At 38.2% G+C, this 17,885-nt stretch overlaps 1 protein-coding gene across 1 annotated transcript in view; it reads left to right on the forward strand.

Annotated features, from left to right (window-relative positions):
- Positions 1-459: 459 nt before the first annotated feature.
- The window catches only part of CDCA2 (cell division cycle associated 2), a 49,436-nt gene continuing 32,010 nt past the window's right edge, over positions 460-17,885 (forward strand). The window contains exons 1-7 of the mRNA XM_081269062.1: positions 460-867; positions 1,601-1,664; positions 1,760-1,933; positions 4,098-4,246; positions 12,624-12,774; positions 14,840-15,036; positions 16,795-16,879. Of these exons, the coding sequence (XP_081125188.1) occupies positions 1,601-1,664; positions 1,760-1,933; positions 4,098-4,246; positions 12,624-12,774; positions 14,840-15,036; positions 16,795-16,879 (820 nt within the window). The 5' untranslated portion in view covers positions 460-867. The remainder of the gene's footprint in view (positions 868-1,600; positions 1,665-1,759; positions 1,934-4,097; positions 4,247-12,623; positions 12,775-14,839; positions 15,037-16,794; positions 16,880-17,885) is intronic.

The following is a 17,885-nucleotide window of genomic DNA, read 5'->3' on the forward strand; positions in this document are numbered from 1 at the left end:
GCCGGCCAGCTCTTAGCCAATCAGAGTCCTGCACTGGGTGGACTCTAACTAACCCACTCGGGGCGGAGGAAGGGAACAGAGGCTGAATGCTACTAGACGGAAAGGGATATTAGCCAATCAGAGCCTAAACTACAGCCGAACGGCTGCTCTACGCGTTATGGAGCAAGCGCACGCTCAATTCTAGTTGGCACTCATCTGCATACGGAGGCGGGGTTGGAGGAAGAAGGTGGAGTGCTGGAAGAGACCCGCGCACAAAGCTCCTCCCACTCGCTCAACCCACGGAGGAAACGGCTGCAGTCAGGATTGGCTGATGGGGTAAAAGAGCCAGTCCGTTGTTCTGTCAGGATTGGTCTAAGGATTCTTTTCGAAGTTTGCGGCATCCAATCGAAAGGTTGGGTCCCGAGCGAAACGGCTAAATGGTTACTCCGCGAGCTTCTCACAAAAAAATAGTGCCCGGGACTCAGGAAAGCAGTCAGTCAGCTTGATCGGGGGCGTGCCTGTAGCTAGTGGTGGCTACTCTCCGGTCCCAGGGGCCCTCACCTGTGCCTGACGGCCAGAGAAAGGCCTAGGAGAGTTCGGGTGACGCACGGCACGTGCCGGCGCCGCGGCGTACAGATTCCGGAGGCTACACCGGCATCGAGGGGGCGGGGCCGCAATTTGAATCTGGCGGCGGGCGGCTGTGGAGCGGTGGGCTGGCAGGGGCCCGCTAGGTGTGGTGTGGGACGCGGGGCGCAGCGCGGTGGACAGACGTGGCGAGCAGCCCCCTGAAGAGCTAGGGTCCACAGAGGGAGACAGCCGCGACTCTGGTCCGCTGCGGTGCTCTCAGAGCAAACCCGGGCGCTGGGCGCTTCGAGGTGGGCGTGAGAGGTAGGCCCGCATCCGGGTTCTGGCTTCGGGGTGGGTTGGCAGTGCTCCTTCTCCGGGGTGTCTCTCGGAATTGCTGGACTGAGCACTTCGCACGGGGACGCGGAAGGTGACCCACTTTCGACTTGCCCCGGGTCACCCGGGGTGGTCTTTAGAATGAGTTTTCCGGGGCCCCTCCAGACCTGCTCACAGCTGCCTCTTTATCGGGGATACACAGATGATTCACATATCCAGAAAGACTGAGGGGTCTGCTTTGTTTCAAGCTGAACAGCAGTGACTCCGTTTCTTTCTCTCTCAACAGCTCTTTTTATGGCAGCTATATTAAAAAAAAAATCAAAATATTTAGAATTACGGGTTAGCTCCCTCTCATAGGAAGTTGCCGTACTTCCCAGTTGAAAGTGAATTGTATATATCAGCGACATACTGACGTGTAATTGTAATTTGGAGCAAAAATGATCCAAGAAGAAAACATTACAGTATCTATTTTTGTGTAAGCAATTGCTTATGTACACATAGGAATGTCAGAGTGCAAGATGGTGCTACCCAGACACAAAGATTGAAATTATTGTGTGAAGATCGGTGGTGGTTTTAAGTGTTGTGCCATTATACCTTAAAAAAAAATCTATTCATGCTGATATAAATTGTATTGGCATTCAATCCTGAATAAGGATTTTAGTCTAGCCACATTAATTTTGGTGGTGGGTTATTTTTTGTTTTTTTAAATTTTGTCTTCTAGATGGATACTAATTCAAAAGACAAGGAGCCTTCTGAAATCAAAGAGTCTGCAATTAATAATGCTGGTATGTGGTGATCTGTTGCCTCTTTATGAAATTTAAGGTTTAGGTATTTATCTTGATAATGATGTTTATGCCCTACAACATCTTGTCCATTTCAGAAAATGCTGCTTTCATTTTGGGAACTGGAAAGCTTGTGATTCCTCAGAAGCATGCAGCAGGAATGACTCCTGATCTTTGCACACCAGATACTTTTAAATCATCTTTGAACTTTTCCACAGCAACCATAGAACAATTGGGAATTACACCTGAAAGCTCTGTTAAGAACTCTTCAGGTAAGAAAAGTTGTCATTCTATTGTACTGCTTTTCAGGTATAAAAATCACATTAGTATAATTAGTTTTGTTGTTTCTCTCCATCTTATTACAATAGGTGTCTAAGTTGATTGACTCTGCAAACTAGGTTATTCAGGTTTTTTTTTTTTTTTTTTTTTTTTTTTTTGCCTTTTTAATTTTTTGTACTGAGGATTGAACCCAGGGACTCTGCAACTGAGCTACATCCCAGCTCTTTTTATTTTTTGAGACAGGGTCTCACAAAGATTGAGTCTGGCCTGGAAATCCTCTTGCTTCAGCCTCCTGGGTTTCTGGGATTATAGGCTTGCAGCATGGCCTGGGTGACTTCAGTGTACATGCCCAACTCACCTAGCATGGCAGATGGGGGCAATAAGGTCTTGGAGCACCCAGCTTGATGATGATCCTAAATCAGGTGTGTTCCATGCCCATCTTGGAAAACTGTGTGAATCACTTTTTGACCCAACAAGGGGATCTAAGAGGGTGTATAATAGGAATAGTCGTTCGTTAATGTTTATATATAGCAAAAATAAGTGGAAGTTGAGAATCGATTCAAAAAAATAACATTAATAGATTGGCATGTGCCTCTTTTAAAAATCACAAACAGAAAATTGACTTGGGCTGGTGTTCAAGCAGTAGAAATGAAATTCACCAGTGAAGTCTGACTTCGGTGGACAAGAAAGAAATATGGGAATAGAATTGGATTAGAGAATGACATTTAGAAATGGAGGATAGCAGGAGACTGGAGAGACCAATTGTTATCGAGCAGTATGAGATGAATGAGACAAGGCTGAAGTGGCACCTGTTCTGTGTTCTTTTTTGTTTGTTTTTGTTGTTGTTGTTCTGTGTTCATCACTCTTGGGTCTGGGGTTGTGGCTCAGTGGTAGAATGCTTGACTGGCACATGTGAGGCACTGGCTTCCATCCTTAGCACCACATAAAAGTAAATCAAATAAAGGTATTGTCTGTCTACAACTAAAAAATATTTTAAAAAAGAAAAAAGGAACGTCACTCTTAGGACTGTAAAACGCTAGATCTGTTTTGTACTCAGGCAAAAGGGCAAAATTTAGGGTAGTGTGCTGAAGGTAAGCAGATATCTCAGAAAAAAAAATTACCTTGAAAAATTAAGAGCAAAAGAGCATAGTAGTGGTCTCTACCCTCACAACCTGCTGCTGTTATCCACAGGGATGTATTCAAAGACTCCCAGTGGATTTCTGAAACTGAAGATAGAACTTAACCCTGTATGTGCTTGTTTTTTCCTTCCTGTACATGCGTATCAGTGGGAAAGTTTAACTTGTAAATTAGGTAGAGTAAAAGCTTAAGAACAACTAACTAATAACAGAAAAATTATAACTTTACTGTAGTAAGTCATATGAAGTTGTTCTGTTTCTCTAAACATCTTATTGTGCTTTTCATTTAAAGGAAGCACTTTGCAGCTTCTTTTTGGTATGTTTGAATTTCCAACATCACTACCCTTGAGCTTCAGGCCATGATTAAGTATAATAATGTTTACATGAACACAAATACTATCAGACCATCTAAATAGCCCATGTGGCTACTAAGTGACTTAATGTGTGGGTATGCTGGACATGCCTGACAAAGGAGTGTTTCATATCCTAGATAGGATGGAGTTGGAGAACTTGAGATTTCATCTGTTATACAATGCAATTTAAAATTTATGCATTGTTTATTTCTGGAATTTTCCATTTAATATTTTCCAACTGGGTGACCCTAGGTAACTGAAATCATGGGTAAAGGGGGACTGCTATTCAGGTGCTTAGGTAATCTTTCTGTCATTGTGGATAAAACTAATTCAAAAAAAGGAGGAGTTCTTAGTCAAAAGAAAGCCATTACCCACCTCTGTATGCAGGAAATACGGAACAAAAATAAAACTACTAGATGAAATGTGTTATTGTATCTTGTGACAACTTTCATAGATGCCTTCTATGTGCCAGGCACTATTTTAGGAGCATGGACTAAATGAGTGGACAAAACAAAGATTTCTACCCAATTGATGATGGTTAGAATTACTTTGCCAATAATTCTCTACTTAGTATTGTGTAGCATGTCATGTTTTCTCTCTCAGGCTGGTACATCACCAGCTTTGGACATGATTACTAATGATTGTTGTGTTTTGTTCCAATTTATAAGAGAATTTCATTACAAAAAAGTCTCGTCGACGTTCTTCAATTGGCACCCGGGGCTCTCCTGAAACAAACCACCTGATTCGTTTCATTGCTCAGCGGAGGATTTTAAAGAATGCTAAGAGAACATCTTTGGCACAGGATTCTCCCTTTCAGGTATGGTTTTCTTGTACATTCTTTCATGAATTCTGCTAGGAAAATATTTTGGTTTATTATGAAAGTTTGGATTTGTAGTGTGTTTTCTGTGTCTTGCAGAGAATTTGCAGTTAACATAAATGATAATGTTAAACATGGATAAGAGTTAGGTGGCCTTGGATTGAAACGGTTTTCTTTCCAGAGGAGCTTTCTATGTATTTTACTAACATTTTTCAGTTTGTCTATTTTTCTAGAATGAGATGAGGCACTGTTTTATTGTTTTCCAACTTTTTTCTTTCCTGCTTTAAAAATCTTTAAAAACATTTTTTTGTTGTTGTTGTCCTTTTTAGTTATACATGATGGTAGAATGTATTTTGACATTATATGTACTTATATAATTCCCATTTTTTAAAAATATTTATTTTTTAGTTTTAGGTGGACACAATATCTTTATTTCTCATTTACGTGGTGCTGAGGATCAAACTCAGTGCCTCATGCATGGGTAGGTGAGAACTCTACCACTGAGCCACAATCTTAGCCCCATGTTACTTCCCATTCTTGTGGTTGAACATGATGTGGAGTTACATTGGTCCTGTATTCACATATGAACATAAGAAAGTTATGTCCAATTCATTCTACTGTCTTTCCTGTTCCCACCCCCCTCCCTTCATTCCCCTTTGACTAATCCAATGACTTTCTATTCTTCTCCTACTTTCCCTCACCCCATTGTGTGTTAGCATCCACATATCAGAGAGAACATTCAACCTTTGGTTTGGGGGGACTGACTTATTTCACTTAGCATGATAGTCTCCAGTTCCATCCATTTACTAGCAAGCCATAATTTCATTCTTCTTTATGGCTGAGTAATATTCAATTGTGTGTATAATATATATATATTTTCTTTATCCTTTAATTTGTTGAAGGGCACCTAGGTTGGTTCCACAGTTTAGCTTTCGTGAGTTGAGAGCTGCTTTAAACATTGATGTGGCTGCATCACTGTAGTATACTAATTTTAAGTCCTTTGGGTATAAACCAAGGAGTGGGATAGCTGCATCAAATGCTGGTTTCATTTCAAGTTTTCTGAAGAATATCCATAGTGCAACCAATTTTTAGTCTCACCAGAGAAATGCAAATCAAAACTACTCTAAGATTTCATCTCACTCCAGTCAGAATGGCAATTATCAAGCACATAAGCAACAATACGTGTTGATGAGGATGTGTGGAAAAGGTATGCCCATGCAAGATTTTTTAACAGTATGCCCCAGTCATTTGGAAAGTATTGATTCACTATATTATCTTCCAAATACTGATGCATTTTATTAGGCGATAGTAAAATACTTCATAAATATTCCTACTGATCCATTGAAGTATCTCTCAGAAAGTTGTCAGGCTTAATAGTAGTGAATACGTGGTTTCTAAAATTCTAATTTATTCTTACAAATGCAAATTTTCTCATTGGTAAGAATTATTTGTTTGAGGCAGATTCGTAAGTGGATGGAGCTGGAGAGTATTCATGCTAAACAAAGTAAGCTAATCCCCAAAACCCAAATGTTTTCTCTGATATGTGGATGCTAATTCACAAGGGAGAGGGGGCTAGGGAAGAATAGAGTTACTTTGGATTAGGCTGAAGGAAAGGGAGGGGGCAGGGGGGGTAAGAAGAATAGTAGAAAGAATTGGACATTGTTACCCTGTGTGCATATATACTACACAGCCGGTGTGATTGTACATGCAGAAGAATGAGAAGTTATACTCCACTTACATATGGTGTTTTAAAGTGCATTCTACTGCCATGTGTAACTAATTAGAACAAAAAAAATTTTTTTTAAACTTGCATGGTTAAAAGATAACCTCTATACTGCAAAGTAGATTGGATTTTAACATAACAGAATATGAAACATTGATAGAATTTTGTGTGTGACGTTGTGATTAACTTTTAACAAATCTTATGAGTTTTATTGAGTAAAGAAGATTGACAATTCTGAAAAGGCTGTTAAAATACTTCTAATAGATGTAACCAACATACATAGCTCAGCGTTCTTGATAATTTTTAAGAGTAGGAAACCGTGTTGAGGTCTGCTGTTACAGTAGATACAAGCATGGAGTCTAAAGCTTTATTGCTTGGGTTTTATCTTTGCTTTGTTAGTAATTAGTTGTGACTTTTGACAAATTACTTAAATTCTCTGTTCCCAAGTTTAAATCAGGTGATAATAATAGCAAGGACTTTCTGAGGATTAATAAATAAATGTGATGTACTTAACAGCTTTTCCTAGAATATGCATGGAATGGTTTGATTTTGCTATAGTTATTACTACTGAAAATAAGAGTCTGTCAGTCTTCTTTTCTTCTTGGAGTCTTGCCCTTTTCGTCCTGTCTGGCTTGGTTGCCATCTAGGCTTGCTGGGCAGATACCATTCTGTAGCTTCTTATACCATCCCTAGTAATTACCTTTTCTACTTCCATTTGGATCCCATTTCCTTGGTCTCCTTTTTCTTAATTTACTACCTCATTTTTCTGGAATTGCCACATATTTGATAGATTTATTCTACTAACACATTACATTGTTTTTCTTGGTACAGGAATCTAGATTGAAATATTTTCCATCAAAAATTTGAAAGCATTACTCCATTGTATTTTGGCTTACAGGGTTGAATAGCTCTGATCATTCATTTATTCAACAAATATTTTGATGGCTGACTTTTCATGTTTCTTTTTATGATGGACTATCTTTTGTTGTGGATTGTTTTGTTGAGGTTTTCTTCCTTGCCTTGCAAGATCTCTTTTTCATCAGGTTCCTTTTTTTTTTGCGGGCTGTATTTTAGATTGTCTTATTCTCAGCACTTTAAATGTCTGTTAATCTTCAGATGTTTGTATTTAAGACTCAGGCACTTTGAAAAACTGCTTGGGAATTCAAGGTGCACAGACAGGGCTTGCTAACTAGTGAATTTCTATGTAAGACAAACAGGGCCACTTTTTCCCTGGGGAAACAAATGTAATCTATGAATCTTTTCTCTGGCTGATCTGCTTTCCTGAGAAGAATTCCTGGTGGTATAAACCTGAGTCCTAGAGCTCTAAAAGTTAATGTGGGCATATCACTATTCATTGAAGAGCCTTGGTCAGCTCTGTTTTCAATATAGGCATTAACCCTGTCCCTCAGCTGCTCCTGGAGTCCTATATATCCCTGTTCCCTCAAGAACACAATGGCCTAGTCTTATTTATGGTGAGATCTGTGGGTTCCAATGCTCCTAATGTAGTTCTAACATATCTCCAGTTTTCAGTCCATCCATTGGCCCTGGATTGGGAAGCATCTGATGCTCTGGAGGTCTGTAGCAGGTTGATTGGTTTCTTGCTTTGCCTGGTCTAAGACAGTTTCTATTTGTCTGCTGTTGCTTTTTCTCTCATTTTTCCTTAAGGGTATACATATGCATGTATTTATATGTACAATTATAAGCAGCTCCCCCAAAAACATATCATGATTGTGTACTCACTTAAAAAAATTACTTGAGATGTACATTTTTAGTTTACAGCATTGTTAAAAGTGTTTTGTTTGTGTGTGGGGGTGGGGTATGCATGCATATGTGCATGCTGAGAGTTAAACCCAGGGCCTGAGGAATGCTGAACATTGAGCTACATCCCCAGCCTACAGGCTTTTTTCGTTATTAAAAAATATATAAATGGGGGCTAGAGATATGGCTCACTTGGTAGAGTGTCTGCATTGCATGTACCAAGGCTATGGGTTCAATTCCCAGCACCACTGAAAAAAGAAGATAGTAGGAAAAAATATATAAATAAATAAATAAAATAAGTACTGGTGAAAGTAGTTTTTAGAAAAGTAAACCGTAATTCTTGTTTTTGTTTTTTTATTTTTATTTTTTTAGTTGTAGATGGACACAATAACTTTATTTATTTCTTTTTAATGTGGTGCTGAGGATCGAACTCAGTGCCTCACACATGCTGGGCGAGCACTCTACCACTGAGCTATGCCCCCAGCCCCAACTATATATCTTTAAGAGTGATAGTTTTAAAATTTTTGATAATGCTTATAATTTTATAACTGATATTTTATATTTCTTAGATTTGGAGTAAACAATTTTTAGTATGAAGAATATTTTTTCTTTAATTCTTTGTTTTTGTGTGTGGTGCAAGGTTTGAACCCAGGGCTTTGCACATGCTTTGCATGTACTCTAACATTATACTACACCCCAGACACAGCAAGATGGTTCAGGATTTTTGTTTCTGTTTTGCAGTGCTGGGCCTAAACTCAGGACCTCACACATGCTAGGCTAGTGTTTTACTAGTAAGCTACATTTAACTAAGCTAAGTTTATTTAAATTGAACAGTTTTCTGAACAAATCAGTGACGTCTTTGACCCTCTGATCTGTGCCTTTACTGTAAATACACTTAGTAGCTCTTATGTCAGTTCTTTTCATCCTGTGCTCCCTTCCTTGCTCAAGACATTTTTGAATTAATGAATAAAATAATTCTTAAAAGTCACATGTTCTAACTTACCATAATATTCTGTAAATTCACTACTAGAATTAAGTTTTTATAAAGTCTACAGGCCTGTGTGTTTAAAGAATTCATCCCTTGTTTCTCCACCTCTGCCCCATTTTAGAAAGAAAACACTTCAAAGGAGAAGTTGAACAGAGTGGCTCTCTGTCTTTCTTCCTCTGCTGTTGTTTTTCTGAAATTTTCAACAGTCACATGGATGATCCATCTTACGTTCTTTCTGGCTGTCTCAGGTGTTTTACTTCTATAAATCCAAAGATCTCTTTTCTCTGTTTTACGTCAGTAGTTCCTCTGTGTGGCCACTTGCTGGTATCATCAAAGTCTGTCTCACTCTTACTGATATTTCATCCTTCCAGTTCACCTCAGTAGTAATTTGTTGCGTTGAAACTTTCAGCCATTGGCCTCACCACATATTCCCTTTGCATACTCACTTTATATTCTCTCATCCCTTACCCAGTTTGAATTCCATGATCCAAGAGTATAAAGTTGAATATTTGTGCACATACTTTAAAAATCAAATAATGCTATAGGGTGTTTTTTTTGAAGGGGTGGGGGGCTGATTGCTAGGATTGAACCCAGGGGCACTTGGCCACTGAGCCACATCCCCAGCCCTATTTTGTATTTTATTTAGAGCAGGGTCTCACCGAGTTGCTTAGCACCTTGCTGTTACTGAGGCTGGCTTTGAACTCGCAATCCTCCTGTCTCAGCTTCAGAGCCACCTGTGTTATTTATTTTCATAAAAGCAGTGTATAGTTGCCTCCCCTCACCCCATTTTTCCTTTTCCGAGGATTTCAGCTTTTGTAGCTGATCTTGTTAGCATTTGTTTCCATATTAGGTAGTTGTTCTGCTACTACCTACGTTCTCTCTTTTAGGCATTTACCACCGACATCCCAATATGGATTATGAAGACTTAGCTCTCTTCTTCCTAAGACCTTTTATAACATACTTCCCATTCTCTCCAGCTTCCCAGTAGATTGGTTATGTCAGTGTTCACATGCTTATATCATTATGATCATGTATGTTGTTCTGAGCTGAGTCGTCTTCTGCAGTTACTGTCTCCTCCTCTCCTTTGGGCCACTTCCCAGACTTCCTGGCTCCTGTCTACTTTCAGTGGCCCCATCACAGCAGAACTCCTTGACCAATTTGCTGCTCTGGCTAGATTCATTCTTTCTGCTGTTCTCTCTGATCCTGCCAGCTACTTTATTTGGCTTTATTTTCCCCTCTCTGTTAAGACAACTCTTGTCATCTCTCTTCAAAAATGGCTCGTACCTTGACAACTCCGAAGATTAAATTTTAGCCTTGCTCACCCTTTCAACAGTTCTGGATATATTTGACTTCCTTGAGACACTTTTTCAATTGGTTTGTGGGATACCACCTAACCTGATTTTTTTCCAGTTTCACTGGTCAATTCTGTATTTCATTTGCTAATTCCTCCTCTTCCAGTTTTTCCCTCAAAAATGCTAGTGTGTATAGGCCTCTTCTTTGTCTCCTTCTCTTTGATTTGAGAATCATCTCTACACTGATGAGTCTGAAATGTCTGTCTTCAGCCCCAAAGTCCTGGATAACAGCGGCCCACTATTCAGTTGCTCCCTTGTGGGTTTTTTTTTGTTTTTTGGGGGGGGATCAGGGGTGTTACCAGGGATTGAACTTGGGGGCACTTGACCACTGAGCCATATTCCCAGCCCTAGCTTTTGTATTTTATTTAGAGACAGGGTCTCACTGAGTTGTTTAGCTCCTCGATTTTTCCTGAAGCTGCCTTTGAACTCAGCAACCTGTCTCAGCCTCCTGAGCTGCTGGGATTAAAGGCATGCACCACTGCGCCTGGTGCTCCCTTGGGGTTTTTGTTGTTATTGTTGTTGTTGTCATTGTTGTTGTAGTTGGGCACAATACCTTTATTTATTTATTGTTTTATGTGGTGCTGAGGATCAAACCCAGGCCTAGAACATTCTAGGCAAATGCTCTACTGCTGAACCACTACCCCAGCCAAGCTCCCTTGGGTTTTGAAAAACATTTCCAGCATAACCTAGCTAAAACCCAGCTGTTGATACCCACCCTCCGGCAGATCCTCTAGCCCACTCTCCCATTTCAGGGAAAGCCATCATCATCTAGTTGCTCAGGCCTCAGGCCTTTTAATCTTTCTTGATTCCTGTCTTTCTTAGTCCCATCTCCAAGTTATCACTACTTTTTGGCTGCATTTCAAAAGCCTACCTATAATTCTTCACATCCTCACAGCTACAACTCTACTTTAGTGACTCTAGCCAGTGTCACCAACTGCTTCCTTCTACCTGGTCTCCTTTTTCCTTTTTCCCTAATCTATCTATCATTACACAGATCAAAGAGGTATATTTAAAGTATAAATGAGATCCTTGACTCTGCTCCTTAAAACTTTGCCATGGCTTTCTGTTATGCCTTGATTTAAATCCTGAAGGCTTCTGGTCCCTCTTGATCTGAGCCCTACAAGCCCTTCTCTTGTTTGCTTCCAGTCAATGAGCTTTCATTTTGCCCCATCCTATTTCCACCAAGAGCCTCTGCTCACTTCTCCTAATTCTTGCAGAACACCTTCTTCCCCTGCACCACTTTCCCATTATTGTGGTTTCATCTCAGGTGTTCAGCACTTTAGTGACTTGGCCATATTCATATTTTATATTTTCCAAAATCTCTTGTCCTCAAACTTACTTTAATATGTTTTCAGAATTTCACTCTGGAATGTAATTCCTCCCACATCTTAAGCTCCTAGAACAGGTTCTGGTTCACAGAAAGGAATGTTGGCTGACTGACATGATTGAGAAGACAAAAGTGGCAAAAAGCTGTACGTTTTGACTGTTTCATTTACTTAGTACATGAACCTTGTTCTCTTCCTCCAGCAGGAAAACAACATTGCAAGTAGGAAAACTTAGTTTGTATTAAGCTGCATTTCAAAGTGCTTCAATTTGCTAGAACATTACATCAACCCTATCATGTTCAAATATGAGTACACACAAAGCACATTAAAAGCAATTCATATGCCATTGAGATAATCTTGTCCCATCACTCCTAGAGACAAGTGACCCATAGACTTTTTGAATAATATGTGTTCTTTATGTCATAAAGGTTTACATCATCAAGTGTATTTGAATTTAAAATGTTCTGCTTTTATGTAATAGACTTGCTTTATGAATGTACTAGGGATAGAATCAAATGTATGAACAGATCATCCAACATGACTTAAAGATTTTAACTGTTTATTTCCCTCCATACGATATCTTAAGGGAAGGTAATGTCTTTCTTTTACTTTTGCATTTTGATGTGAATTTTTGAATTGCTACAAGCTCCTATCAGTGGAAATATGTTAGTCCAAGTAATAAAGGAAGGAAAAACAAAACACCAAAAATCCTGCAGAGAGAATTTACCACTAGCTTACTATTGATATTGACAGAACTCTTAAATTTTATATCACCTGTCATGTGGCACTTCTGTACCTGCTAGTGTAAATTCATTTTATTAGTATTTGCTTGGCGCCCTGTCAGAAGGGTTTCCAGAGAGCTCCTGGGCATGCCCCATCTAGGTTTGTATGTTAAGTGAGTGTCTGGCTTTCGTTCCTAAGTTCCATAAGATCAGGAAAAGGTAGCCAGGGAGAGCTCTTTGGCTCTATGAGGAGGGATGTCAGGAGCCAGTGTGGAACTTCAGTGCTTGTTCTGACTTTCCCTGGCAGGGGACTTTTGCAGACTGAAGATGAGTAAAGAGACCAGCTTGGATTGAAGGTGTGCTGAGATGAAACATGTGACAAGGCATCACACAGATGACTTGCAGTTTTAGCACAAAAGGCCTTTGTGTATTTAGTTTTAGATTCAGTGATTATAGGCCTAGAATAAACTAAGCTTGATTGATAATACTCTGTTTTTGTACTATAACAGGGCAGCCCTGGACTGTATCAAAATGTTAGCTCATTAAGAGAGCGGATATCTGCTTTCCAGACAGTTTTTCACTCCATAAAGGAAGATGGGAAAATGATTGATTGTCCAGAATTCTCAGGAGTGAGAGGAGGATTTGAGACAACAGGTTTGAGTATCAAGAATTCATTCTGTATTCTGACTTCTGTGTTGATAAAGACAAGTTTCTAAGATATAAAGAAGATTTATTTTCACTGTGAGAAAACAGTCTTTGCAGAGTTCCATTGTATCTTTAAATGGAGCCTAACATTTAAAATTGGGACATATCACACAGAAATCTGGATTTCTGGTTTCTTTTGAAAAAAATCTAATATCAAGCATTCCTGAATCTTCATTTTCACATCATTGCAATTGAGTTCTAAGTTTTAAATAGAGCTTATTAGCTCATATCAGCTTTAGAATAGGATATGTGGCAAATTTGAGTTTATAAACCTTGATTTTTTAATAGGATTATTCTTTTAGTTTTGCAAACATTTATGTGAATACCAAATACCCAACTATGAGGTTAACCACATATATGTCCAATCTGATATCTTAATGATCTGCTGTGTTCTTTGCTGTACCTCTTAAATTATAATTCATTTGGTTATTTTTTAGTCATTTTTTGTTTTTCCAAATACAAAGCACTTGAAATACCAGAACTCGACAAAATCTTGGACTTACTGCAATCAGTATAACTATTCCTTTAGTACTTCACATGCCTAGGTTTCAAATGATTCTCTTTTTTTTAATTTTTAATTTTTTTAAAGAAAATATGCTTTTTTAGACTTTTTTTTTTTTTTTAGAATTTAAAAATATGGACTGCTTCATGAATTTGTGTGTCATCCTTGCACTGGGGCCATGCTAATCTTCTCTGTATCGTTCCAATTTTAGTATATGTGCTGCCGAAGCAAGCACAAATGATTCTCTTTTGACTTCTTGTTTTAGTCCGCTTTTTTGCTGCTATGACTAAAAGACCTGATAAGAATAATTTTAGAGGAGGAAAAGTTTATTTGGGGGCTCACAGTTTCAGAGGTCTTAGTCCATAGATAGCTGACTCCATTCCTCTGGGCTTGAGATGAGGCTGAACATCATGGCGGAAGAATGTGGTAGAGGGATGCAGTGCACATGATGATCAGGAAGCAGGGAGAGACTCTACTCATCAGATACAAAATATATATTCCCCAAAGCCACGCCCTAGTTCCCACCTCCTCTAGCCATATCCTACCTGTCTTCAGTTACCACTTAGTCCCATCAGGAGATTAATTCACTGATTGGGTTAAAGCTCTCATCACAATCATTTCTCCTCTGAACCTTCTAGCATGCTTTCTCACATGAGCATTTGGGGGACACCTCACACACAATCCATAACACTGCTTAAACCATCTTCAAGTACATTTCAGTACTTTCTGTGTGCAGAAACTCAACATGTCTGATTCATTCACCTCTGCATTGCATGACCCATTCAGATGTCCTAATTTGTATTTGTAGTTTCTAAAATATCTATTATTTGGATTTTTATCTGGGTTTTAAAATTTATTTCATTTGTATCATTATTATAATTCTGCTGACTTTGAATTATCAAGGGTTAGGGCTTCTTTTTTTTTAAAGAGAGTGAGAGAGGAGAGAGAGAGAGAGAGAGAGAGAATTTTTTTAATATTTATTTTTTAGTTCTCGGTGGACACAACATCTTTGTTGGTATGTGGTGCTGAGGATCGAACCCGGGCCGCACGCATGCCAGGCGAGCGCGCTACCGCTTGAGCCACATCCCCAGCCCCTAGGGCTTCTTTTTTTGTATCAAGAAAGAACCGAGGCACATTACAGTTGCATTTTTTCACAAAAGTCACAATAAAAACACAGCAGTATTAGAACATAACCACATCCTTTAAAATGTTCAAAATAAAAGGCTTAATGGTAAATTTAGAAAGAGTGAGACACCCTATTAGAAATGCACATGTATTTTAGTGTATCATTCTAAAAATCCCATAATTCTAATTAAATTTATTATCTTTTTAGTAGTCATGTTTTCTTGCCTGTCAACTCAATCTCCTTTTTTAGTAAAAAGGTTAAAGATGTAAAAAAAATTATTTCTTTTCATTGATAATTTAAACACTGAATTTTCCCCCAATTTTTATAGTGTACAAAATTTTAAAATAGTGTAGGAAAAAAATGTTGATTCCTGTGTCATTTTGTGTGTGTAGCCAACATGGAAGGTCTTGGTGAATGTCAGCAGTCTGGGTTCTCTGAAAAGTTACCATGCAAACGTCGGAGAATATCCTTGCAGAGCAGCTCTGATGACAACCTCAGCAATGTCGAAAGGGGAGTGATGGATCTTCAGATCCTTAGTATGGATGTGGATGGCATGTGTGCTGATGAAGCTTCTGTAGATCTTCCTGAGGTAATTCATTTATTTTACACACACAAATGGAGCTCTGGTTTCCTGCCTGGGTGGTTTAAGACTGTCAAGGCCTTATTTCAATGTTAATGTTTTCTTGTGACATGTAGATGCTAGAGTTTTAAGTTGTGTTTGGTGTTTCCTTCATGTTACTTCTTCTTCTTCTTCTTTTTTTTTTTTTTTTTTTAAGCTACACATGACATTACAATGATCTTGGAAATTCATACATTTGAATCAATTGGGGTATAATTTCTCATTTTTCTGACTACAGATTGCAGAATCACATTGGTCATACAGTCTCCTATGTACATATAGCATGTTACTTCTAATGTCATTTACTAAAAACAGTTTTGTGGGGTTTTGTGTTGTTTTGCTTTGTTCTTAGTACTGGCTTTGAATCCAGAGGCACTCTACTACTGAGTGGTTTTCCCAGCCCTTTTTATTTTTTATTTTAGTATAGGATCAATCTAAGTTGCTTGGGCCTCACTAAGTTGCTAAAGGTGGCCTTGAACCTGTGATCTTCCTGCCTCAGCCTCCTGAGGTACTAGGATTACAGATGTGCACCACCAAGACCTGGCTAGAAATAGTTTTGATAGATATGTTGATCTTCCACAAAGGACTTTATGAAAAGCTTAAGTTCTGTGTCATCTGCATGATATGTTATTCTAGATGGTCATGGTTTGATGGTCTTAGTCTTGCTTTCAAGCAGCTTATTGTCGAGGAAAGTAGAATCTAAACGGACAGACAATTTAAACATCAATTACACTGCAGTTGCATGTAGGGTGATCTCTGGGAGGTGCTGCTTAGGTCTAAGGTCTTGCACTTGTTGCGCCTGACTGGGTTAATACTGGCTGGGAATCTAGGTGCCCTTTAGCAATTCCTCCTTGTTTCAAGTACATCAGGGACTTTTGTGGCTTATAACTACCTAGCTAGTAAAATTCTCCAAGAACAATAACCAATATGAATTTTACTAAAACAGGAGGAAAATCATACTCTTGAAGATCTGCTGACCGTTATGCAAGAGGGAACAGGGAGCCAGTGTTGTAGCTTTTCTTGCTTTATATTCCTTGTTCTGGTGTGATTCAGTAGGTTCTCATTTGCTTTGAGAGAGGGGCATCTAACTATTAAACAGCCGGAACTTTTTTCTGCACCTTCCCTGTCACTTAGATTTGTATATAATAGGTATAATGTATCTCTCATACTCACTAGAGATTCTTCAATTTCTGATAGGTTTCATTTGTGTCCCAGAGTTGTCCATAATCTTTGCTCACTCTGCTTTATTCTGGCTAGAGTTACATGATACGAAAGAAGCCATAATGATTTTTTCTTATCAGAACTTTGATTCATTGGATATTTACCACAATATAGAAATGATTTCTGAATTAGTGTGAATATATATTCTGTCCTAGCCATTAATGTTTCTTTCATTCTAGCTGTTTATCTTTTGGTATTTGATTATTACATAACACTTTAAGACATTCCTCTTTGAAGGTAGCAATTTCAATAGGCAACATAAATATGTCCTTTAAACTTTTTCTAGGGGATTGAAAATTTATTTTGTGAGATGTTTAGGATACAATTAAGATAAATACTCCTCTGTTAGATTCCTGTTCACTTTGAGTTTGTTTGTTAGATAATAAGGTGACTGAACACCAAATTTCCAGGTAATCCATGATGCCTATTAAAATCTGCATCAAGTTTCAGTTATACTACACGTAATAAAATATAATGCTTCTTTACTTTTTACCTGTTTTCTCTAAGAAATCATCTGAACTTGGTTTAACCCAGCCTGGATATATAGCAAAAGCATCTTCTACCTGTTTAGTGGACCCAGAGGCTTCAAATGGTAAGTAGGGAATTTTCTTTAGTATTTTTGCTGGTTACCCCATTCCATGGATATGTTTTATTTATGTACTTATACACTAAAACTTCAGAAGACTAACATGATTCCATACTTTTTAGGAGCTTTCATGATTTCATACTTTTTAGGAGCTCTCAAACTCATAGGAATGTGTTGGAATTATTGGAATATGAGCAATTTATTTTTTAAACTGCTGTCTTAATTGGTCAAGTATTTCCAAACTAATAGAATGTAGTATAAAGAGTAGGGGCTACTAATATATTAAGTCTGTTTTGTTAGAGTAGCACTATATGTAAATTTTGCTACTTATTTCTCTTTTTAAGGATACAAAAAGTCTTCATAGGATGCAGAAGTTATTTATCCTTTCCCAAAATTCATTTTCTCATATTCAGTGAGAGTTGCTACCACAGTTTCAGGCTTGCCTGCCTGTTTTTTATTTGTTTTTGTTTTTTAAAAGTAAAATTCCGGTGGGACATAGTTGTATCTTGCTTTTTTATTCATTCTGATAATTTCCACCATTTAGTTGCAGTATATATTTATATCCACTATTTTATCATATATTTTCTAGTTTTTTGTTCCTCTCTGTTCTTCCACCTTTAGGTTTATTTGACTTTGACTTTAGAATTTCATTTTAATTTCTTGCCTTTTACCTAGGTTGCATCCTTTTTTATTATTGCTCTGGGACTCTAACATAACATTTTTTGCTTCTCACAGTCTTCTTACAATTAATATTGTACAACTTCACAAAGAATATAGAAATTTACCAGTTGTACAGCTTGATTCCTATCCCCCCCCCCCCAATGGCTTTTTAGTTCTTTTTTTAAAAAATTATTTATTTATTTTTGATTAATGGAAGGTATGTTATTTACTACTTTGAATAAAATGAAGCCAGAGGGGTCAATAAGTGAAGCTCTTCGTGAAGGCCAGTGTTTTCACCCTTATTAAAATATTAACATGTCCCCATTCCATGGCTGCTTCACTAATCAATTCT

This window comes from Spermophilus citellus, assembly GCF_964194105.1.
Source record: "Spermophilus citellus genome assembly, chromosome: 16".
Taxonomy (NCBI): domain Eukaryota; kingdom Metazoa; phylum Chordata; class Mammalia; order Rodentia; family Sciuridae; genus Spermophilus; species Spermophilus citellus.